This window comes from Mycetomoellerius zeteki, unplaced genomic scaffold (genome assembly GCF_001594055.1).
Source record: "Mycetomoellerius zeteki isolate Tzet28-1 unplaced genomic scaffold, Tzet1.0 scaffold211, whole genome shotgun sequence".
Taxonomy (NCBI): domain Eukaryota; kingdom Metazoa; phylum Arthropoda; class Insecta; order Hymenoptera; family Formicidae; genus Mycetomoellerius; species Mycetomoellerius zeteki.
The window spans coordinates 297,480-324,594 of record NW_017257076.1 but is presented as its reverse complement, the minus strand read 5'-3'; the positions used below and the strand labels follow the sequence as shown (position 1 = coordinate 324,594).

Here is a 27,115-nt window from a genome sequence, read left to right as displayed (position 1 = left end):
TTATTTGAATTATAAAATAAAAAACTTTCAATCTTTCGATTTAAATACAAAATACTTTCATGTACTCTGCTGAAATACAAAGTACAAAATACCCTTGTATTGCAAATGTATTTTAAATAAAAGTATTTCAAATACATGCCTCTAATATAATGGCTCGGAATAATATAATGACTATTTGTTAGTGATCAAGAAAATCTTTAGAATAAGTTGAAATAAATGAACAATTTTTAATACAAGTTTTAATGAGGTTTTTCAATCCTCATCCCATTCTGTTATCCTGCACTTCATAACGCTTCTGCGTTACACTACTGTAAATATGTTTGAACAAGAAAATCATCGAATAATGATTTAATTTCGCCAATATCTATCCTCTGACAAAAAGTAAGATATTTTATTTCCACAGATTCTTATTTTGTCCACTTTATAAAATTCGTTCAGCAACGCACGGGGATCGCCAACGCAATATTCCGGTGCTCTTCCATGGAGTTAACCACGTCGCGACGACAGGGTCAAATCGCACGAGACTAATTTTATTACGCGGAAGTCCAGTTAATTGGCGCCAGGAGCGTATAAATTGCAGCGGCTTGGCGACACTCGCTCGCCGACCGACCGTCGGGACGTGAGGCAGTTTATCCCTAATGCGAAAACATTGCTTCCCCTTGGTACTCACGTAGCAAGGGACGAGGTCGGAAGGTAGTCACGTAAAGGATTGCCGGAATTCCCGCAGGAATCTCGTGCAACGTCTATGCCCGTGCTTATTCGGAACCCGACCAATCCTCTACGCCGATATTGGACGTCGTAATCTTTTAATCCCGCGGACGGCTTATTGCCAAACGGATCAAAAAAGAAATACGATCAGCGACCACGGCGGAGACGTAACGACCTTTTAAATCTGCACGACGGAAATCTCGGCGGAGATCGGGGCGGCTTAACGGTGCGGTTACCGGTCGGACGTGAACTTCGCGGAACAGCAGCTCGCTGCGAAGTTCTAACCGAATCCGATGGCCCCGCGAAGTCTGCGAGCGATTAGGAGTCGAAGTTGGAGAACGGTTACTATCACGCGCGCGTAAGGCTTCCATTATTTAGCTCACGGCGTTGCCATTGTGCCCTATTTGTGACGTGACGTATTTACAAAGTCGCATGAATGAAATTATTCAATATTGTTAACGCTTTAACGGTAGTTACAATATTAAATTAATTACGAAGTATTACTTAATTGCATAATAAAATATTACACTGCAAATTATAGTTAACAGGCCTGTCCAATTTCAGCTCCGGAGCCAAAATGCAAAACCATCGACGCAAAAAAATCAATATGGATAAGATTTCGGGGACTGTAAAGTATCGATATACGTCTGAGCAATCACGCTTATCAACACTTTACAGTCCCTGAAATCTTACATTTTTTTGCGTCATGGCTTTGTGTTTTGGCTCAAATTGGACAGGCTTATTATAGTAGAATATAAATCCTTTGACATATTGTTAACGCTTTCATAGCAGTTGACAGCGATATAAGAAGATTTGAACTAACTGCTATATATTCTTTGCAAAATTTTATACAAAATGATATAAGTATTGAAATTTAAATCTCATAGAACCGATGCGTGAACTCACTAAAATATAAAATAAAGGCCTAATGCCGGTCGAAGCTAGATCTTAATTTGCTTTTTAAATAATTCAAATGTGAATTATACATATACTTAATGTGAATTATATAATTATATATATATTAAATATTGATTAGGATTTCTTTAAAATTGGTAATAATTTTATAAACAATTATACTATAATTACTGACATAAGTATTATTGCTAGATATTTGTATGCAGAAGATTTTGTTATTTTATCCTTTACTTCGATTATTGGTGAGCGTTTTAGTCCCTCCTCCACAATACACTTCCAAACTATATTCTCGACTCCAATATATTCCATTATGCGCTGTTTACACGGCAGACGCTTCTGTAAGGAAATGAAAACGCTCTCGTGCACGATAATGGAAATCTGAACCGCACGGAGAAATTAGTTTCTTTGACGGGTGAGAGCGGCTGTGCCGCCGATCGATGTTCGGATTCTGCGAATTATTTTCCCAAATTTGCGCCGTTCTTACGAACGAAATAAACTTTCTGATATGCCAACTGCCATGAATTTACATAAACTCATTGTTACACCTATACGTACTCTCTTTAACATTTTATAATTTTATATAAATTTAAGCTAAAAAGCTTGTTATTAAAATCATTAATTTAATATATTTGATTAAGCTGTTCCACGATGTAATTATATTTCGACATGAAAAGAACGATTTTTTTAAGTATTTAAAAATTCAGCTAGATATAGAGCTGAAAATAATTTTATTGTATCATTAAAATAATTAATATGTAGGAATCTCAAGCATGATGAGCGATAAAAAGTTTTGACACTCTAGCAACCAGTTTGGACGTTTGATAAAAAATTATTTTCAGATTTGTGTGTGTATCTAGTTAAATTTTTAACTTATTTCAACAAAATCGTCCTTCCTGTGGACGATTACAGATCGCAGATCGATTGCGTTAAGTAACCAAGTGTACCATATTTTCAGTAACATGGTGATTAAGACAAACACTAGGTGGAAAAAACCTGTCTACTCTTAACATTGACTTAAGACTCCACTTACTTCAAGCGCCATTCCTCTCAACGAAAGGTATCGCAAGCTCGAGGAGGTTCATCGAGAAGCACAATTCGGCGAGCCGTTTATCCTCACTCACATTCGCAACGCGACGAGGGGACGGGAGAGGAGATTGGAATGACTGAAGTCCTGATGAAGGGTGGATGAGGTATGACGGGGAGAGGGAGAGTACCGATGGTGGAAGGGGGATGGATGAGGGGTCGAGGGTACGTAGGGCAATTTTCGCGTAATTCGATGGGGCGTGATCGTCATAGCAACCCCCCTCCCCCCAGTACCCCCAGTCCACCCTCTCTGGAAGCTGCAGCCTGTTCAAACAAGCCTCAAACTCCATACTAGGCTCGTATCCATTCTCTCTCACTCCTTTCCGCTTTGCCTTTCTCTTCGTATCCTCCTTCCCCCATCTCGCGTTCTCTCGTTTTCCCAGTCTCTTTCTCTCTTCCTTGCTATCCGTCTTTCTGCGGCTCCTCGCATATCGCATCCGTCTTTCATTGCCCATCCCTCTCTTTCAAGGCGTTCCCAACTCAAATCCGCGAACGGTACTCCGGGATTTCAACAGTTGCGATAACTACCTGGATTTCTCCTGTACAGGCAGTGACGGCTCAATCGTTTCGTTGTAATTACCTGCTTGTTAGCGCGTTGTAGCCTACACTAACGTCTCTGCGCGAGTTGGCTAGCAACAATAACATTGCAGTCCTCTTCTCGTATGTTTCGCAGTGTGCGAGTCCCAAGAGCTCGAAGCTCGTCATTTAGTTTATGGCCTGCGACCGGCAGAGAAACCTCCGGCACATGGCTTTCTGACGTGCCATAATACGTCCAACTGTGAGTCTCACAGCCGTGGCTGCAATGCGAATTACTACATCGCTGAGAGTAGTTCGCATGCAATGGGATTCGTATCATCGTTCATCTCTGTACCGAGCATAATTCGTAAAGCGCCATATACGAGCCACCGCAAAATGGCTTCTGACACGACGAATTTATGTACCATTATAATCTTTTTTTTTTTTCAAATATATCTCAGAATAAAAATCTCAGGATTGAGAAAGAAAGTATTCAGATTTCTTTTATTTTGTTTGATCCTATCATTTCTCACGCGGATGGCAACTCGCCAGAAGATGTTAAGTTTTATAACAATTTCATATGATAAATGTTAGGAACCCAGGACTCTTATAAAGTGTCCGTTGCAGAGACATAAATCTGTCTCTCTCACGTATGATAGCGCTAATGATGCTATCACGCTATCGCGCAGTAATCTCTATGTAAATTGAATGCAGAGAATACGTCTCGTTATTTGCGAAATGTTTTAAATTAAGCACACTATAAATGAGGAAAGTTCATTGCAAAATAACGAACTCGCCGATGCCGTCATTATTCTCGTATGTAAATATTCGACGTGCTCGAAAATTGCGTTTCTAATTCTCGTCATTTGCGCGTCCATAGCTTCTCATTATTGACCGCAACGTGCATTCGCGTCCGCCGATTGAATCGAATTCCACGAAATTCCACGCGGACGAATATTTTATACTCTATGATCATATAGTAGGTCGCTTTAGTGCCTGTCGAGATTGAAAAATTACAACAACAACAACAACAACAACAAAAGAGCGAAGAAAAGAAAGAGCTTACTAACGAGATGCCGCAGTTTCATCTCGTGATGAAATCAAGCTTCCATCACTCACTTCATACATAGAGTACTAGTTAGAGCTAAGATTGCTCACCAAAGTATCTAATCTCACTTATGAATATTTAATTTTTCATTTGCCTGTTTTTAGTAAATAAAAATGCACACTTTAGTCGAAACTCAAAATATTTGTGAAGCAAATGTATCTATACTAATGACATACGTTTTATAGTATTTATTTACACATACATAACTATATTATAAATACAGTGAATGCAAAAAGTATTCGTACAGAGAAAAAATATTTTAAAAAAATCTTATTTTTAAAAAGTAAACATTATCCGAAAAATAGCTCATCGAATTGATGTTGAATCGATATCGATAAGATAATTTCGATATTTCAATTCGACGTCGATTCGACCTAATTGATGGTTATTTTTTGCAGGGTAATTAATAGTTTATTCATAAAGAATAAAATAGATTGTATGTTTCTCAGAATTAGGTATACCAAAAAGATATGTATTAATTACAGGAAATATCATCTTAAAAATAAGCAAGAGTTAAGAATTTTATTATTTGGACGCTCAAAAAATATTTACGAAGCTTGTTTGTTTATGTTAGAACAGAAAGTATTCATTGTATAAAATTGCTAATTAATGATCTTTTACAAATAAAGCTTTTTTTTATAAAAAATTTCGTTGTACGAATATTTGTTACATTCACTATATATTTACTGTCGCTTAAACATGCATCCAATGGATATTATATATATATATATATTGAATATTGAATGTTAGATCACATTTTGCTATGTAGAGCAACTATACTTTTGTTTTAACTAATAGTTTTACATTCTGTTCACAAAAGAAAAGAACAATTTGCTTAAGTATCTAAAAAGTTAGCTACGTACAAATCTGAAAATAATTTTGTTAGATCATCAAAATAATTACGTAGGAAACTTAAACATTATTATACAAAACGTTTTGACATTATAGTTTGAGCATCCTACGTAATTATTTCGGTCCAACAAAATTATTTTCAGATCGGTATTTAGTTACATTTTTAAATATTTCAACAAAACCTCTTTTTCGTGTTATTAAAAATGTATCTTATTTGCTAAATTATCTTTAATAAAATCAGAGTAAAATTTCATGTACTATAAAATAAACTTTATACCATTCTCGTAGATATATATTTTCTTTATCAAAACGCTCTTCAACCAGTCGTCCATTCGAGTATTAGACCATAGGCGCCGACTACAGGGGGAGGGGGGCAATGCCTTCTCAATAATTTTTATCTTTTGGTTTTTTAACAAACGGTGTTTTAACAATTGCAAATAATTTCTGCGATCAAAACTATGAGAAAATATCGACCACACGATATATATGATTATACATAACATTGAGAGACGCGGCGAATTAAAAGTGGCGATGCTCGCTCTGGCACGTCGTCTGCTGTCCTAGAGTGCCTTCCAACAAGAGATGGTGTAACGACACGGTGTGACACAGTGTATCATTACATTCTTGTTGTTCGCCAATGTTAAACAAGGATGAGATGATTATTGTGTTGTACTGATTGTGAGTCGCTTGTTGAGGTGTGTTTTGATTTTCATTAGAGTGCTCCTCGGATGTCATTTCATCCTTGTTTAACATTTGTTAAACAACAAGGATGACATGACAACCTGGAAACACCCAAGTGGGAATCCGAACATGCCCCTAGAAGGAATCCCTAGTGTACCTGCACATATACATGTACCAGAGAGAAACCTGAGAGAGGACATGAGTGCCTTTTTCCTGTAACCGCAAAATACCTTGTGCACTATAGTAATTTTCTGAAGAAGTGGATGTCAACTACACAACATTATCCATTTTTTTGCGATGTTCTTTGATGGAAATAAATCGTTAAAATTTTCACTAATTCGATAGATTTTAGCGATTTATTTTTATCAGTAGCACCACAAAAAAGTGGATATTGTTGTGTTCCCCCCTAATATTTCTCGGTGCCCCCCCAATATTTTTCGCAAGTCGGCGCCTATGTATTAGACCATTTAAACGCGTTGGATATCGGAGTATGAGCGACCCAGAATTAAATTCTTCGCGCGCAACCGGCGATCTTTTCACTATCTCGTCTCGTTCGTTATCCCCTACAACAACTAGATGACCGAAAAATGTTTGCGTGCGAAACACGTAGTGTTTCGGAACGAAAGAGATGGTATCGAAAGAGAAGCGGGAGAAAGAAAGAGAATTAAGAGAGTTAACGAAGCACGCCCACCTATTTCGAGATCGCGTCGCTGAAAAAAAAAGAAAAATGTAGGCAGAGAAAAGAGAGAGGAGGGGGAGAAAGAAAAAGAGGGAAAAAGCTAGCATACAGATATATAAATTATTGTGCAAGTTACTCGTCGGTATTGCGGAGCCACGCTTAATTATAAAACCGATAAATTCATCCCGTGGGACACGGGACAGACGTCTGGAATCCCGAGGTTGATAAACGAGCCCCTGATCCCGACCTTCTACCTTACACAAGCATCCACTGGCCGCCCTCTGCTAGCCCGCGTCCTCGTACAGTTCGCTTAAGTCGTACCCCTCGTTCATCCCCCCGTCTCGCACATCGTACGCGCTTACGCCTCGATGGACTCGCGTCATTGAGTCCCAGAATCTGGACGACCGTGTAATTAGATCCTTGGCCTCCGCAGACCTAACGATAATTACATTTACGTTACCTACGTGTATACGCCGTCACGATATCCGCCAGCCCGTCAAGGGACGTCTCTCGTGGGATCACGTGCGTAAACTACCTCGCATATTGTCCACTCCGAATCAAATTTTCATATCGAATTTGCACGTCCGTGGTAATAACTTGTTCATTTCGAAAGTACTCTTGCGGGAGCGATTTGTTACGCACTGTGTGCACAGTAATTTATTCATTATCTTGACATGAATATGCATTCTTTATGTATCTTTATGTATTCTTAAAAAAAAACCGTATCAATTAAATAATATGTACCTTAATCTAAAAATTACTTATTCTTGAAATTCAGTGTATCTATTTAATTAAGCGGATAAAAGTTTTCATGGGAAAAGTATTTCAAATATTTATAATATCTGTCTTAAACATAAAAATTTTTTGTAAAGAAATATGTACGATATAAATAAAGGATATACAACTATAAATATAAATCTAGTCTGCTACATTAATATTTCTCTTTTCGAGGGATGATTATTCAGTTTATAACAACCTTCAGTATTTATCTGAATTGTTTTAATTAAAAGACTCATTATATAAATCAAGGGAGACTTCGGATCAGTCTGATCGTCTTGAATCGCGTTAACGCGAGGATCCCTTATAGTTTTAATCGTCGTTAATCAAACGAAGACTGAGGCAGGTATGGACGTAATATTCTATCGATTCTCAAGTACTCGCCCGCCGGTGAAAGGCGGACGCTCGCTCAATTTGGCGTGGTTCCAAAGCGGACAGATGTCCGTAATTCTCGGTTTTGATAAACGAGCGCTTGATCCCAAGTTTTCTATAAAGCAGAAGGCGCCTTTTTGAGCGGGCATCTTTAGATGAGTTTCTCATACTTTACTTTTATCATGACGCACCCTCTACATATTGTCTCATTTATTTTACATCATATTTTATTTTAAGATTAAGAGTAACGGTGCGAAAAGATGAGTCGATGGTTGGTATTCATAGGCGATTCTTTATTTAAGGATAGTCTTAAAATATCATGAATCCATCAAAGAGCCGAGGGGGTAACCACTTAATGTAATCGTGGGACAGAGTCTTCGATTCATTATATTTATTCGAAATCTCTATGTATAATCCGATAATTACATATGCAACCACGAGAAATCATTGTATAATATTAAATAAAATCGTATATTTTACCAAATAACTTCACGTGTAGTGAAAAAAAATTGTGATCAGATGAAATCATATGAAATCATGTAATCTGTGAGATAATATTTCAGCTAATGATTATCCCCTTGCAAAGAGCCGTATTAGCATCTTGAGACATTATTTAAGACTATTTTAAAATAAAAAGACGGATTATAAATACTTCAATAATATCGTAAATTGATACGTGAAATGACCGGTATAAACTTTTTTTATATTCTGGTAATAATATCGTATTAATAGAGTCTCACCGTAGTTTTTAAATTAATAACTATGACTAAATTTGTATTTATCCGAATAACAAGAATTGATAATATAATATATATAGAGATGTATTTTTACTGTAGGGATAATGTAATAAAAATATAACGACTAGTTACTATTACGAATGATTGTACGCCACCACCATGAACGGGAATGATTTTATCTTCTACCCTTAACCGTTCTGACGGTTATTGAAGCACTTAGATCGTTTGCTCCCCACTGAGATATTAATTCTCAAGGGGTTTAGTCAATTCCTTTTCTCGGGTAGTCGCTCTCTGGAATCTCCATGGCTGGGTGGTCCACGACAGGGGGATGATTCGATCTAGCGGGTGTCGCCACAGTGACGGAAGCGCCTCACGTACATGACTGACGCGAGTGTGGACATGGGTGTGCCCGCGCACACGTACGCACGTCCACACGTATACCGGATACGATGTAGCTAGCGTGGCCTTCTACCGAAGTTTGTGAACTATGAGTGAACCTATCGCAAGGACAAATTTCCTCATCTAACTTTCTCCGAGTAGATGAGATGATCGCTCAATGCCAGCAGCACCGACGCTACTATCTTCACTATAGCCCGTCCGCCTCCTTCCTCCTGCATCTACTGGGAAAATTAATGACGAAATCCAAGAGTTTTCTATAGGCAACTTTTACCGTCGGATCCTCAGGGCCGTTGGATAGAACAAATTCACGAGGGTGAGATGAGGCGCGAGGAAAACGGCGACAATGGGTTTCGGCGGCGTTCGACGCGGGGATGGACATCGGGCCGTTATCGTGTTTTCGTTCGACGGAGCTCTCGCGCTTAAATTGGCGGCGTGCTTCACGTGTGGCGAATGACGTAGCGAATCTTTTGTCGATAAACGAGGCATCGTTGAAGTGATAACGATGATTTATGCGCTAAATTCTTTTAGCGGTACATTTCATGCTCCGACAAAATATGAGGGATATTTAACTAAAAAATAAGAAGATTAAGAATTGCATTCTTATAGTTACTTGACAATTAAATTTAAAACGAATCATGGTTAAATAAAAGTAAATATGATGCTTCAATAAAAAAATGTCGTGTTGAAGAAAGTCTTATGTGAATGATATCATTCGATCATATTGATTTTATCTCATCTAATAAATTTAACCTTTAAGTAGATAGGTGGCCACCTATCCCTACACACTCTTAAAAATCTTCTGAAAAAGAAAAATAAAAAGTATTGCCCAGAAATCTTAAAGTTCATTATTTTTATATTCCTCTATCTCGTAAGGCTACAAGTAATGTAAATTCAACTCTGTATATAATATTAAAAAATATAACTATAAAATTTTTGAGGTTTGTCTGAGCACTTCACTTACCTACTTAAAGATTAATGAATCTAATAGAACTTCAATGTTTCGGAACTCAGAGTTGCTTCATTGGCCAAGCTCATCGCTCCTGAGAGGCGGTATTTCGAAGCTCTTCGACGACGCGTGATTTTCTCTCCCTCTCTTGATCGGTTCACCTTATTTATCTACCCACCTCCGCGACGTGCATCCCCATTACGAACTTTCCGTACGACATCGCGTTCCGCGCGCTCCACCACCATTGAAAAGTCTTATTCTCGCAGGAATTAACGAGTTTCTCGAAGAATCGCACGGAATTACGTTGCCTCGCGTCACGCCGGGTCCGCAACACCATCGCCGCCGTCGTCGTCGTCGTCGACGCCGGCGGGTACATGCAATTCTGCAAGTTAGAATTGAATCTACCCCGAAGAGAAAGGGAGCAGATTCGATCCTCTCGCGGAAAATGCCTCGCGATGGCGCCGGGGAAATGGGGCTCTTGACGCAGCGAATGAAATTATTAAAACGTCAACGCCATGTATATCTGACGATGAAAGCCGTTACCAACGTCGCCAAGCGCGAGGGAGAAAATTAATACATACGCGTCATTTGGCTTACCTTCTTACTTGCACTAGTAACCCGTTGCTAAAGTTCTTTCTCACAAATTCGGCTGTGAATACGGCGCATTCGAATATGCCATTTATATAATATAACGTTGAAAAGAGAGCATAAGCTGTTTCCTACGTTCAGAACGTCTCGCATTCATTAAAAAACTCTTCAGTGTCATTAACCTTCCGCTGGCAACATAAATTTTAACTCTTTCTCATCAGCAATAATGGTCGAGAAATAGAACAAATTTTTTTATATTATTCTAGATTATATAAAAATCTGAATAAATTCTGATATATTTGTCAAAGCTCGAATAACGACTTTTTATCATCATAGAAATCGGATTGTATTTTATTTATTTTTTGAGAATTTAAATTTATAAAAATTCACAATCAAAATGTCGATGATACCTTTAAACTTTTAAGACCTCAGTTACCGGCGGAGGGTTAAAACAACATATTTTAAATATAATTAAAAAATTCTTAAATATCGTACGCTATTTTTCATTTACGAAATTGTTCTTTTTCTTGAAATTTTATTAATCGCGTACAACATTTAACATTTGTCGGATAATATATAGCTTTAAAATAAGCAATACATTATCAGACGTAATTCTTACTTGTCACAATTATTACGGTCTTTCGCGATTTATTAATAGTTTTTTAGTTTCTGTACTACTGATAATAAATATGAAATTTTTTTCCGAAATATATTTCATATTTATAACTGTTCATGTGTATGCAATTATGCATAAAAACAAAATAAAACTAGAAAAATATTAAATAATTGCATATCAATTGTTCCGATCTATACATAAGCTCATACAAATGAAAACGACATTTCCAGAGGCATTTTTATTATTTCCTGTTGCAACAATAATACCGCAGTCAAGAAAAAATATGATCGTTGTCGAATCGTGAATATCGATACCGTACCGGGCTCCAGGACTAAATCGACCAAGCAACAACTCTACTCCTTTACTTTGCTTCCTTCTTCCATCGGATACGAACTCAAATCTCCCCACCTACACTATCAAACAAGTATTCCGGGTTGCACTGTATTATGCATTCACCCCTCTGCGGAGCCCACGCGAGCGTCGCAGTCTACCGTATACCTTAACATAATAAGGTCGTATTATGCAGTATATACAAAATTTCCAGTTTAAACGCGACCCACGTTTCGGGCCTTAACGTCTTGTTCGCGGACATTCGAGAGTTCCGAAACTCCACGTTCCATTCGCAAAAGTTAAGTTGAGCTCCGAGACGATTTACTAAATCGACAATATGCACTTCACAGGATATGCCATGGAATATTACCTAACTCTATAACGTGCTATTATTCATTCGCGAACGTAAATCAGTTAACTTTCTATCGATCAAGCTGTTCTATATTACAAAAAGTTACGAGAAAAAAGTGGTTTCCTCTCTTTTTTCTCGAAACGTCAAGCGAGCGAACAATAGATATAACATAAATGTTAGGAAAAAGAAAACTCAACTTGTCTAATTTAAATATAATTTAAATAATTTATGTAATATTGTATAACTATGCAACAATATGTTTTCATCGAAATAAATTATCACAGTAAAAAAATTTAGAATTGTGCAATGTAATTGCTAAAGTATAAATATTAAATATTAAAAATTTGTTGTATACTATTTAAACAAATAACAATATACATGCGTGAGAATAACTTCTTGCAAATGAATATGTTTGATTTAATACTGGATTCTGTAAGGATTAACATGACAAACTTTGCTAGACACGTTTATGTGTTTTAGCGAAGATCCGGTGTGGATGCCAGTAAATTTTTTATCGGCTCTTGAGTAATCCTATGGGGCAATAAACGGTCTACATCGTTTTCTCGCTTCAACAATGCAAAGCGTTATAGTATACGATGACTCCATATGGGATTCCTTTTTGAATATTTTATATCATAGATATGCACGGATATTCCCTGACAAGGTTTCTGCATTCGATAAAAAAGATATTTCGCCATCGAACATATTTTTCACAGAAACACCGAACGCCTCATGCGGCAGATCTAAAGACACGTTGCGATTTTTATATAAATGAGATATTTGTCGTTTTGCAATACATTTTGTGTATATTATGTTAGAAATAGATAGTACAATATATATAATAATAATGAGTTTTTCTAAAATTTCATAATAAGTATATTTTAAGAGTATTATCAAGAAGATATTCTTTGTTAAAGATAATCGTTACTTAAAAGGAAGAATATAAATTGAATAATCACTTTTCTTAGCAACAAAATGATATTTTTCTGCGTGTATATATTACAAATATATAATATAGATATTAATAAGTATATTGATCTAATTTGACTTCATGAAATTATTTTAAATACATATTCTACACTAAAGAGGACCCAATACCAGGGTTGAAACGTTTGTATCACATTTTTTTCAATATACACATTGGACTACACACGAACAACTGATGTCGGCTCACATTTGGCAATTCCTTTTACATCAACGTATTTAATCGATTAATTCATGCAAGAGCCTTTCGTATTTTTAATATTATTGTTCATAAATATATTAGAAATGAATTTCAGAAAATAGAAAAGGTAATAAAAATTTATAATTAAACAAACAAATAATTGTATCTAGAAAATCTAATTTTTGTGACATAACACAACACTTCTTGTATTATCCTTCAATAATATTGGACAATTTTAACTGTTTAACGAGTTGGTTTCAACTTGTCAAGATATTGACGGAAAATGGAAAAGCGATGTCCCATTCAATTTCGTTTATAAAGTTCATCTGAATGTCTACCGAAATCACCGCACGGTAGAATGTCACGGTGTAATCTACCATCGTTAAATCCAACACAACCGTCCCTCTGTCATTGTCTCCCGTTACACGGCCGCAAACGCGGGCGTTCTTCGACACCGAAATCTTCCGTGAATATTTCAGGAAAATTACCGCACGTTCGTCGGGGGCTCGGGTTTCCAGCGATTATGTCGTATAATCCGCGGTGAGTGCGTTTGTCACGGCTACCGCGACGACGGCAGAGACGGGTGTCGGGTGTCCCCGTGGGTGATATTCCCTGTTATCCGAAACACGAGATTGTTATCCCACAGTACTTACCATACGTAAGCGCTGTGATGGCCGGAAGAACGAGACGGAGGGCGACCAGCGGATGGACCTTTTTTTTTAAGCCGGTCTCCGGATTAGCACAGAGACATTAATCACCCCCGCGTCAGCCAACCAGCGTGATCTCAGTGAATTTGCAATTAATTCGAAATTGCCGTCATCATCGCACCATAAAGGCGTACGGACGCGCGTCGTTTACACCATGCATACATATCGGAACGCTCGCGACGAGATACGGCCCGTTCCGATGCGGACGCGTACGATCGCCTGTGATGAATGAGCCGCAGCTCGGATTTCATTAATTAACGGAAGTGGCCGGAATTCGATGGTACGTGGACGCGTCATTCGACAAAGCGAACGTCCGCCGAGTACATCGCAAATTGGTATTTAGTAGTTATGGGATATGTTCCTAGACGAATATTGGATTGATCTGATTCTCACGAGAATTTGAACAGAAGCTTAATGCGTTAACGATATTTAGTTTTGATGTCATAACATTAATATCCGGATCAGAGTCATAACATTAATATCCGGGGACACAATTTTCCATTAAACCACATTTTTCAATAAAATTCGTGTGAATTTTCATTTAGTAGCCATTTAGATACCTGCTTTTTAAGATTTTATTTAAATGTTTATTAAATTAAATATTGCGTTGAAGATTTTAGAATATTATATAAAACAAATCATAATAGTAATTCATTTATGAAGATATAACTTTTGCAATAATTTTTTTGACAAATGCAAAACTATATCTATGATAAATACTGCATTTCAATTATATAAAAGTGCCATTCGCATGAGATAGACAGGACATGTGCACATCTAATTGAAGAGAGGTCCCTGACAGATCATCAGACACGTCAACTGTGATAAAACAAGGGCGATAGATCGTGCCCTTCGTGCGTAAGGGAGCAGCGCCGGACTCAATGTGGGTTGCACAGTAATATCCTTTTTTTCTTACGGAGAGTACGCCCCATCGAGTTCCCATCGACCCCGAGAGACCAACGGTATTACAAGTAATTGTCGCCCTGGGGAGATCGCAGACGACCCTATATCCACCCCAGTTCCCAACCCGATCTCGGAGATGGGACAAGGATGCGGGAGGAAGGAAGCAAGGTGAAAGAAAAATGAATGAAGAAACAAGAGGAAGGAAAAATATAATACTTAGGAAAACAGAAACAGGAGAAGGAAAATATGAGCGAAATAGGAATGCGTAAAAGAAAGTAACATAAGATATATGGAAAAAAAATTAGCTTCGTGAAGAAGAAAGGGAAGAGAAAGAAAAGAAAAAATCGAGAGCAGAAAAGAACGGTATCGTGTACCGCCAGACTGCGACACCCTTCCACGTTTTCCACGACCCTATCGTCATACCCCGATCCCAACTCGAGGGATAAAAAAGTAGCGCGAAACTTTCGCCTAACAAGTGGATGATTCACAAATCATCTCCCCGATTCGGCATCCCTCGCCGATGAGAAATTTCATTTCAGTCTATATCCTTGCGCAGAACAACCAATAACTCCCGTTTCGCTGCAGGCGACGAGTCAAGAACAGAAGAAAAGATGGAAGGACGACGGGAAAGAAATAAATGCATAATACTCCGATTCATCGTACGAATCGAGAACCTAATCGAGGGTGCTATCGCTCGAAGTTGCTTCCGCCTCCGTGTTACTTTGCGATCTCTTTTTGCTTTTCCCCAGGTCCTCACTTCGTTCCATTTTTCACTGCCGCGGTGACGTTTTCCGAGGGCAATCTTACCGATGAAACATGTTAAAAGTGAAAAATAGCGTTTCCTTCCTGTTCGTGCCGTCAACAACGAGCCCGTCGACGCGATTCCAACATTTCGCGACCGGAATACCAGTGGAATTATGCACGAGCGGAGAGTGCCATCGCGATATGCGATCGATTCGTTCGTAGGGAACTACTACTCGATAGATGAAACCGTCGGATAAAGCGAGTAACAAAGTGTCGTGACTCATCGATCGAACTCGACGGTCCAGATGACCGGATTAGTTGGAACGTACATCGCGATATCCTACGAAAGATCTTCTCATCCGATCACAGGATGCAGATACGCGAAAATCGAGTGGTATTCTGTGAGTCAGAATCACGACGGATATGTAGTGTTCCCCTGATAGAGGAAAGAAGTTTTTGTTCCGAGGATGGACTGATAAAACTGGATAACACTACGTTTAATCGAGTCTCTACTGAATGCGCCATGAGGCATCATATCTCAACGTGCATAAATGTGTTTGGACGGAATTTGCTACGCTTTTAGCAAGCAACAAGAAATTTTTAACATATATCAGAGCCTCGTGAATGCATTTCAACGTTTTGCACATGCATCACCCATGTCTCCCATTTATGAGTTTATTGATAAATCTCTTTATAGACTTTCTTCTCAGAGAATGTTTAACTTGAGATATTAGCATTCTGAATTCCTAACGCAACGTATGATGTAAACGAGAAAAATTTAGTTCTAAAAAGTTATAAAAGTTCCAAGAAGAAACAGAAAAAGAGTATTTAAACGACAGAGAAGAAAAGAAACTTTTCTCGGCCCATTTTCAGTTAATATTGAATATTTAAAAAATTATTTTAATAATAGAAAAGAATATTAAAAAGAATATGACTGCAGTTAAGAAGTTCTATTTTTCTCTAGATTTTAAAGATAGTTTAGAATACTTTGATACTTCCAATTAATAATTTCACATTTCAATTTTATTTTCATTTTTACTTATTTCAATTCAATTAATAATTTAACATTTATATACCGTTCAAACAATTAAAAATCAATAAAGCGTCCGCACAAACCCTTTAATGGGTAGCTATCATAGAACTATCTGCACAAAATTAAGTGACCAATTTCGTGCTGGTTCTCGTCCCATTATGCACACCTTCTATTCTTTCGTCGTCTCCAACCATTTTCAGCAGCACACTCTTCCGTTGTGTCAAAAGTGAACAAGAGATAAGGCGAAACGACAACTCCGTGATCACGGAAATGGTGCGATTTCGCAGTTAACGAACCTACGAATAGGTCCACGAGATAGCGGGTAGAAGTGGAGGACTAGAAAACACTCCCTTGCGAGATAAGATGAGTCGCCGTGGTATTCTCGCAATAAAGCGTCCACCGTAATGGTACTAGACGTATGTTATACATCTACGAGCGAGTGAATGGACGCCTTTCCAACGATAGCGACGCCTCTAACAACGGACTGGGATTCGTAGCGTGAACATATCGGCCTTTTACGGACGCTCGTTCTGAAAATTCCTGGATTCAATGAATTTACGATACGGGTTTCATCAACATATGGATGGCGACAAGTAAAGAATTCGTCGATGTCATTTAACTTTGTGACTAAATAAACGCGAGCGAATACGAGCCGTAATCGGTATGAAACATCCTTTTAATCGCTACTTATAAATTGTTTAACTTCGATTTTCGTATGTTTATCTTATATAAAGATTCTATTAATTCACTAATGCTGATATATATAATATATTATATATTTAGAGAACCTATTATTTGTACTACTAATAAATGTTTGTAATATTAATAAAAAATGTTTAATTATCTGTATTTTTAAAGTAATTATTTGTATTTTAAATATTTCTATACAAAATCACTACAAATATCGAATATAGAGGAGTAATATCATTTGTAATGATTGGATAACTATCCAAAGAATATGATAGAAAAAGCCGAAAAAGAGATAATATGATAATGTACAGATTGAAGCTAATCAGTAGAATAATAACTAGCAGAATTCGGTACAGCAATCACGATCAATCAGATGCCGCAGCAGTTAGAATGGTGATTTCTTTGTCGTTTAACATCCCATCGAGGGAGAACCGCGACTTTTCACGTTTTTCCCGCGTTCTCTACCACATCGTGAGGGGTTTCGAGGGCGCGTTTGGTTTCCTTGGTGACCGAAGGGAGCGCAAAACTGAACTGCACGGTGTACACCGGCTCGCTCCGTCCCTTTCACGCCCAGGCCATCTGTTTGTATTTCATATTGATAGAGTATTGATACAGCCCTGCACTGTCGTGCCTCACCCCTCACGAGCTATGCCAAACCCCTCTTAACCCTCGGCGAACACCCCCAGTAAACCACCGTGACGGGCCACCATCCCGCAGCGGAACGTAAACCGAGGATACCGTGTGTTACCATTCCAGCCGAGTCACGTGTTTACTTTGTTCCGCATTGTTGCGTCTCGTTAATGGCCGGCGGAAACGTTTTACTCGAATACACGGCAGATCCATTTTAACATCCCTTAGCGACAGTCGCGGATATACGAATCGTGATTCCTTTCGTAATCAAAGAAAGTAGTTCTCCTTATACGCGTTTGTAACAATCTCATACGACGTATACGTTGTACATTAAAAGAGCTAAAGCCTTTTGCTTCAAGTAGATTTCGAATGGAAGCAAGAAGTCTAAGTTCGCAAACTTCCTTTAAGAGACCGTAAGCCGTAAACCGTAAATTGTAAGTGACGATATGTCGGCCAGAGAACTTATGCTTTTAGGCCATAAGAATTGGGTTTTGCTCAATTCACTTAAGTTTAACGGTTAAAGCCTAACTGCGCAAAAATAATTTAAAGGCAGAAATTAATGTCACTTAACCTCTGTCGGCTTACAGCTTAAGGCCCCTTAAAGCAAGATTGTGAATCGAGACTAACGTCGAAACGGTATTATAACTCGTGCGTGGAGAGATCGATTTTGCTGAAAGGTCTAAAATTTTATTGATACAGATCTAAAAATAATTTTGTTGGGACCCAAATTGATAACTAGAATATCAAAATTTCTTGCAGCATTGCTTATCATTTTTTAATTTCTCATATAATTATTTTGTTAAGTGAAAATGGAGGAAAAAATGTTCAATACAAATGAATGAAAAGAAGGCCATATTTGATCAAAGTGGGTTTTAGAGTTTAATAATATTTTTGTATATGAATTTTTACAATTTCCGATTCAAGCAAATTGCGCACTATTATAATACTATTAATTTCTAAAACACTGTACATAATTTATTGCGAAAAATAAATAAATATAAATAATTATTTTGATAGTCCAACAATTAAAATTATTTTCAGATCTGTATCCAGTAAAATTTTAGATCTTTCAAAAAAATCATTCTTTTTGTGTAGGACTAGATACTTGATTGCGCTAGAAGTGTCTGACAATTAGGTACATACATATACTTATATACATACCGGATGTCCTACCAGACTCTGCCATGAAAATTCTAGGTCCGCTATGTTCGCTGGCACAGGTACGACGAAATTCATCGCGTACGTATTGACCACCCCCTCCCGCACGTAGTACAACTCGGCCTCGAGTCCTGAAAGCAGAATAGCAGAGTGTATCGATTGGACGATCAATTATGAAAAAGCTGTACGATGCCGCCGGCAAAGTTTCCCTCCACCTTTCCTGCCCCAATGAATCGACCGATCGCGAACTACGGCACGTGCAGCCCTTCGTTATAAGTTGGGGACATTGACCACGGTCGCGTCTTCTTTACACAAAGTATCGCAGTTGCACGGTATTCATTTCCATGGAAACTTCAGGAGACAGAATAATTTCGCCGTAGAGAGGAGAACTTCGCGTTTCAACGGCACGCGAATTGCGCAGTACAGAATTATTGTCAGAGCTTTGATAGAGTGTTACATGAGCTTTCCTCTGAATATATCTTTACAATATTTACACTAGTGTACTGATCTTTCTCTCGAGCTTATCGTCATAGTATGCTGTACATTTATATATAACGTAGCGATAAAGATTAAAAACGGGGAGAACGAAAAGCGAAATGTCTATCACGGAGTGCACATGTCGACTTGTCGACGTATGATATCGGCGTGACAAGAGATCTAATACGACGATTATTATCGGCATATTTCGCATACGATGAAATCGTATCTCGGAGAATATCTACCGCGAAATAACCACGGAGATTCCGCGAACGGATTTATAATACGAATCCGTCGATGCCAGGTACTCCATCCTACCCTGCTCCTCGGTGCAGATCCTCCTTTCTCAGTGGATCATGATCTGAAAATTCCTCTTGGGCACTCACACGTATAGTTACGCCTCCGCCCCCGCCTCCCCCTCCTTCCCCCCCGGCACCTCTCCGACGTCGCCAGTCCGCAAAATCTCGTGTAGATACATAAGGATCTGAATTTCCTCAGGCGATCGGATGCGTCATCCGTCTGCCTTCACGTATGACTACGCAATTCGATATCACGCTCGTGAACAAGCTCTGTCAGATATATCGTACGTACATAGGTACCTACCGTCGTATTCGACGTCATACTATGGCGCAACGTGGTCGTGTTTGCACCGCGATAAGATCCTTTAAAAAAGCGAGATATTCAGATTCGGAGTGCTGTACACTCGATGAAAGAGAAGCACATAAAATGCAGTAAAAGAGAGGTAAATGGAAAGAACAGAGGCGAAGAGAAAATGTGGAGAGGATCGAATGTTTTACAAATCCGTACGATATCCGTTTTCGCTGTGAGCGAGAATACTTGTCGCGGTTTGACGAAAGTTAACACTGTTAAAAATTAAAAAGCTTCACCTCCTCGTGAACTGTAATTCGTTATTAACACGTCTTTGATTAAACACAATTTAGTTTTTAATTAAATTATATAAACTCTGTAACTATCTCTATTTAAATTTAAATTGTTACACAGTAACCTTTGTTGAAAAATATTTTTATTGTTATTTCTAAACAGAACTGTTTTCAGACATCCTTACGTAACACATAATACATTGTACCAGAGCTAGAAAAGTTTTAACTGTAATAACAGACTATTCTAACTCTAAATGGTCTGACTCTGCAAAGAGTTCTACTACTTTTGTGCTTTCAGTTCTTTGACAGTTGAAAGAGTTTATAACGTTTAGTTTCTTGAGAGAGAGAGAGAGAGAGAGAGAGATGCATAATTTTTATTCACTTTTGAAAAACGTATTAAATATCATAGAATATGAAATCGCAATATAAATATCTATTATTTTAATAATGTTTCGAAACTTATTAAAGGTAAAACTATTTGTCCTCAATCGTTAGACATTTATAATAATTTATAATATAGTCCTTTATTATTTATTCGCGTACAAATTAATATAAAAATAGAAATAATAAGATAATCATAACTAAAGCAAAGATAGAAAAAGGATGCACAAAATTAAAACATATATCAATAAAGCAAATTTAATGTAATGAAAAAATTTAATAAACAAAATCACATGATAAGTTTCCTGCAAAATAAAATCTTAATGAAATTGGAATCTGAAAAATCTTAATGGACTGTACAATCTATATTCTTCGCAAAGTGTTGAGCAAGACGCGAACGCCTGTGATACGGTTTAGCGACAGCTTAACGTTTCGTGAATATACGTATACATTGAAATGCTGGTAGTCGAAGTTTAAGGCGGCGGGCGTCGAGCGGACTCGAGGGTAAGCGTAGTAAGAAGATTAAGTAACTTTCTACTTCGTGCCCCGGGTCTTACGGAGGAAAGACTAACACCCGGCAGAGAAACTGATAATGACAGTCGGCTGTGTATTAAGCGAAACATCCGCAAAATCGAATTAATCCCTCTGTACTTCATTTTATTATCAGACGTTAATCCCGGCTAAAGTGGAGAATCGTGTCTGACTAAGTAAACGCGTTACCACTTGCACTTCAAGATGCCCTGAAACTCGTCCCCGAAAATGTCTCTTCTTAATAGTACCGTGTTACGCGTATCCTGCATTTATATATTTTCTGTTTTGAAAGTATAATGTGTTTAATAGTATTTATCATATTTAAAATTCTGTAAGTTGTATGAGATAAAGTGAGTTCCAGTGACTAGACATGTACGCTACGTCCGGACATTTACACAAAACTTTATATTTCACGGAAAAAACGACTACAGTTGCCACGACCAAAAGTCGCTATCAATACATATTTTGGTTATAAGAACTATAGTACGATTGTGATAACCGTAAGATCGACATATTTTAACAGTTACAGCTGTTAAGATCTGTTCATCTTACGGTTATCACAACCAAATGTATTGATGGGCGAAAAGTATCATTATTTCCGGTTCTGACAACCGTAAAATTTTTTCTGTGTGTTTATATTATTATTAATCTCTCAAATGCTTTTTTAAATATAATATTATAATTTAATTGTAATTTTTAAATCCAATTAAATTATACACTGAAAGAAAAAATTGGCTGCTGCAGCAAATTAGATGGTAAAATATGGCATAGCATTTTCAATTGGCTGCAACAATCAAAAATTGACTGTTGCAGCCAATTAAAAATGCTATGTCATATTTTACTTATCTAATTTTCTGCAGCAACCAATCTTTTTTTTTCAGTATAACATAATAAAAAAACACATTTGAGAGATTAATAATAATAAATTTTGTGTAAGTATACTGACATAGATACATTGAGACGTTTACCTGAATGAAACTATCTTTTACTCGCGTAGTCACTCTCTAAAACTTTTAGAGTGAATCTCACTTTGAAGAGTAAAATCTCACTCTTTAGAGTGAAATCCGCAGAATTTAGAGAATACCTAAAACATAATCTCCTAAAGCTGAAGATAAAAAAGTGGCTAGCGATTTATATTGAATTTTTGTTTCAAACTAAGAGCAGCGTAAATTAAGAGAGATTTTGTGGACGAAGATGTGCTCTATCATATAAATGCGACACTTCAGGACACAGACGCGCCTTGATCTCTCACCGACATCGAAATTCTCTCTTTGATTCATCGTAAAAGTGATGCGAACGACTTCACTAATGGGGACCTTTTCATTACGAACGCCAGTGAACGATTAGCTTTCAGTTCCAGCCAATTAAATCGCTCGCTCGCGAAATGGACACGTGCGGCCAGCCGGAAAATCGCGAACTTCCGATGGACACGAAGCTTTATTATCCAGCTTTTCCCCTTTTTCTGTTTAACGCGTCGCGAAATAGCCGGGATGCAAAGTTGTTGGGGATATTTATACGTCGGTTTATCAGTCGCAGCTATTCGAAGCCGTACCCGCGGGAATGCCGCACACGTAAAACGGAACCAGCTTCGAGATATAGCCGAAGCAGCAAGAGCGAGCGAAGCACGATCGTGCCGAGAAAAGTGCGAGCGTACAGTCTCTCTGTCTCACACACGCCGTGGAGGAGCCTGAGAGATTCAGTCGGTGTGTTGGAAAGCCGGGAGAAAATATTTCACAAGAAGATAAATCTTAGACGATCCCACGAGGTACGAGCACGCGCAACTAACTCAGGTGGATTAAGTTCCGCGATATCGTCTGGGGGTTTTGAGTGGGCAACAAATGGACATAATCAGGTTGTGCGCCGCTCGCTGTGGCACAGCCGTTGCATTACGTTGCTGGGATTACGTGGGGACTGCGTAGGCGACTCGCGTATATACCGCCGTCGTAGATTTCATTTCACGGCATCCCGCATCTTCGTTTCGACGTAGGTACATTAAAGTTTGGGGCGGTGAAAAGTTAGCGGCGCGAGCAAACGTGTAATTGCGCCGCGCTCTCTGCACATGGTTTCGCAGCATCGTATACGTCTGTAGGGTCTGCAGCTTAAATTGCCGCTGCACCTATGGGGCAAACTCTACTATACGCGCGCGAAAGGATGAGAACTAATAGTATGTTAAGTGTGTATTTTCTCTCTCCTGAGAAATGGAGCAGTTGGTTATTTAAAATATTTATGTACGGTCTTATTTTGATTTTAAACGTGGAAAAGTGGAGAGCGTAACATTCTCCGCAACGCAATGTTTTTCGAATTCCTCATATTAAGGATCTATCGCTAGTACTCTTCGCAGAAAGAATTCCTTTCATTTAAAATTGCTTGAAAAGTAAGATGTTACTTATTGCTTTCACACACTTAATTCCATCGGAGATATATTCATAGAGCTGTCACGTGTCGCATTTCCTGCACGGTAATCTTTCTTCAGTCTTTTACGTAACTTCGAGAAGTACCTGCGTATAAAAATTTCCTATCTTTCAAGGCATGGAAATTCCGTGAGGCAGACTTGAACGATGTAGCGTGCAGACATGCGAGCGCGCGTGCAAATATCATTTATTTTATCTTTTATTACATAGTTTGTCCTTTCATATGATAAAATCGCGGTCGAATCCATCAAATCACGTGACGTATCTCCCACATGCAACCGTGCGAGATCACCGCGGGTCATAGGGCGATCTATCAATTTGCCGTCGAGATCACGGAAGGAAGAATTTAGGAAGAAGGGTGGCTGGTTCTCCTGTCTTATCCCGTGGGAGATGGCTCTCCGTTGGATGAGAGCACGGGAACATGGAAGATAGTTTATGGATGCTTCTTCAGAAGTGAAGCTTCATCTGCGGATAGGGTTTCCTGCTTTGATGGTACTAAGTAGAATATCGTGTTTGGCATATCAACGACTACCTTGGGTCATTAAAGTAGAGTGCGATTTCACTTACTGTGTTACTCTCGATTGCCTCTAAACAGAAATTCACCATTTCTGAGGATTACAACTATCTTGTTGAAAATTTTAGTTATCAAATAATTAATCATTTATTGAATGGACAATCTATTAATTTTTCTTTAATTAAATGCATTAGGAATATACCAAAAGACATGTCGTTTTAAGTTAAATACACATGTGTGCCACTTCGAGGTAGAAAGTCTCACTCTAGAAGCATATACCATGCCAGGAAAATTGAATTAGCATAGGGATTGACGTTGTGTGTCGCAGACTGATGCGACGCCAAATTGAATTCGAAATGAACGCGCGCGAGTAACCGCGTTTCGTACAATCCTCTGTCAATAACGTAAACGGTTTGTAAAGTTTAAATTTTAGAGATCACGCTCAAATAATGTATAAAGGATATTCTACAACTCGGCGAGTTTTAATAGGTTCTCTAACGAATTTAAAATCGAATTTTACCTGGCAAAAATATTGAAAGATTATTTGTCGCAATTTTTTAATTTCCAATATCATGTACTTGCAGCTAAGATTTAAATCAAGAGTCTATTAAAATAAAGTTCACTTACAATTAAAGAATATGATTTTATTGCTTATTTATTCTCCTAAAATGTAATTCGCGAAAAGTGCTTCTTTCTCAATTATTCTATCCCTTCAATAATATATGTATAATGTATAAGATCGATACATTAATTAGTAGAAAAGAAATATATTTGTAATACTGAATATTCTTTAGAATTTCGACGCTATTCAATATGTGGGAGTCCTTCTAAATTTTATTTTCATGCTCTGGATGTTAGAAATAAAGCAAACTAATTTGTTTCGTGTTATCTTTTGTCCTTACGTGAAACTAACAAGTCTAATTTATTAGCATGGTTCCATGTTCTAGCATATGCTTCCGGGATCGTTCACTTCTAAGTCGCGACAATCCATTAACATTGCACACCGCGCAATTTGTATTCACCTAACAGCCAAGCTAAGCGACGAGGAGCATGGATGTTCTTCAAGTGGATATTCCAAGCGTGCAGAAGGGAAGACACGCGAGGGTTCGATCAGGGTCAGGAGCCAAGGTAAACACATTAAGGATACAACATCCTGCAGGAAACACATCCTCCGTCGATAGGGGAACTTCGCATGCGTCGCATGGCTGACTACGACGGAAATTCGAACGTCTCGCGGATCGCCGGAGATGGAAAAAGTCGCGTATATCCCCTGGAAACTAATCTCCTGCGCTCGGATCTTGTTTCCCCCAATCGCCGTACCGCTCTTTTCCACCAAACGATATCGTGTCCACGTATTCATGTTTTGGATACTTGACTCACCCTTTGTTTAACTTTGCCAGAAGTTCTAGCGCGGATTTGTGTTTTTTGGATACGTTACTTCGTGGCACTTTGCCAACAAATTGATTGTTCTATTTGTTGTTATAACATGACGATGATATTAACGCAATTATAATACATTTTATGAAAATATGTATTCATGCATTGAAAAAGTTACGCGTTTTCCTTATCGTACTCTTATCTGATAAATATATCTGTTGTATAAGAATTGACTTTATTATCGTATGATTTTTCATGAATGATAAATTCGTCTTTGGAAAATTTGAATTAAATTTAACACATTTCACGTGTCTCAAACGGTTCACTCAAATTTATGTGTTAATTTAACATGTTAAAAAGTTAATACAAGTAACATTTAAGAAAATGGACACAAAGAAGGTGATACTGACACAAATAAATTTGTAAATAAATCGTGGAAGCATATTTTTTTTAATAAAATTTATTTTGTAATATGTTAAATTGATACATAATATATATATATATTTTATTCATTCATATTAAAATTTACGTTTTGAAATACATTATTTTTATGTTATTTATTTACTTATTCATAAATCGTGTTATTTTGACACTAAGAAATGTTGAATATCAATTTAACACAAACTATTTAAATAGCAAATCACATTGAATTAAATTAACATTATGTTAAAAAATTCAACACAAAATGTTAACAAGGACTTGAGTGGACCGTCCAACACAAATGTTTTACTGCGTTGCAAATGTTGAAACTCTAATGATTGAAAAAGTTGCGAGGAACAATCGATACTAGTGCATCGAGCCGAGCGCAATGCGGTACCACGACCTTGAACAGTTTCCACGATTCATTTTATCTGAGTCATTTATCGCGAGATCCGCGCCTTGCGAGCGTATGCGTTGGCGCCGGATGGAATTCCGTAGGAGTCATTTATTGTTCCCGGGACGCGCGCATAGAGTGCGCGGCGTCACGTCGACTAGTCGAATTTGCAATAAAGAAGATAGATGCGATGGAAGGAATATCGCTAGAAGCTAATCTTTTACTCTTCCACTTCGTTCGGTCTTCCTCCTTCATTCGTTATTCATTAGAGTCCACCTTGTTTCACCGGCAAAGCGATACGGTACGAGTTGCATTTCGCTGCGAGAGACTCGACGACGTACGAGAGGTTGGAAGCATAAGTAACGTGGATTTACTTCTTTTGTCTCTTTTATGCCGTAAAGATACAGAAATTTATTATACCTTCCCGTATCAAAAATATTCATAATATTTCAGCAGATTTTTATTAATAACTTCATTTATGTAGCTTCCCGCAATTTTCCACATAGTTTCCTCCCTTTTCTTGTAACAGCGGAACTTATTTTATTTCAAGCACGAAAGAAGCGTATACTTACCACTGTTTTATTTTAGCAACGTTTAAGTGACCAATTTCTAAGTGTCTATTTGTGTACTTCGAACTAAGTAAAAGAGGAGAAGCAAGGGTCGTTAGAACAAGCTGGCGTCACTTTTCGCAAATTATCTCGACGAAGGTCCGAACCAACTCTCGCTTCTGTGCTCGTGAGTTTTCTCTGAAAATTATCTACATTCGTTCAACGGCAGTCTCATCTCTTGGTCTCATCTCGAGGAAAACCTTTCCCCATTCTATTGCCGGCTTTCTCTTTGCTCGGTTCGTTTCTAGTTTTCGACGTCTTGTCCGAGGTTTCGTCGGATAGTTGGCGTAAAAGAGCCGAGGGCGAATGCCGTGGAAAATCAACGACGGACCAGAAAGGAAAAAAGGAGAAAAACGAAAGGAAAATGGGACGGGAAAAACAAGGAGTAACGGAAGAAAGACAAAGAGGATGGAGCAAAAAGAAGCGGATGAG

At 38.0% G+C, this 27,115-nt stretch overlaps 1 protein-coding gene across 1 annotated transcript in view; it reads right to left on the bottom strand.

The window, feature by feature from the left end:
• Positions 1-8,946: 8,946 nt before the first annotated feature.
• LOC108722574 (tyrosine-protein kinase Drl) overlaps positions 8,947-27,115 on the bottom strand; it is a 37,401-nt gene continuing 19,232 nt past the window's right edge. The window contains exons 2-3 of the mRNA XM_018447752.1: positions 18,693-18,820; positions 8,947-9,045 (exon numbers count right to left, since the gene is read on the bottom strand). Of these exons, the coding sequence (XP_018303254.1) occupies positions 8,947-9,045; positions 18,693-18,820 (227 nt within the window). The remainder of the gene's footprint in view (positions 9,046-18,692; positions 18,821-27,115) is intronic.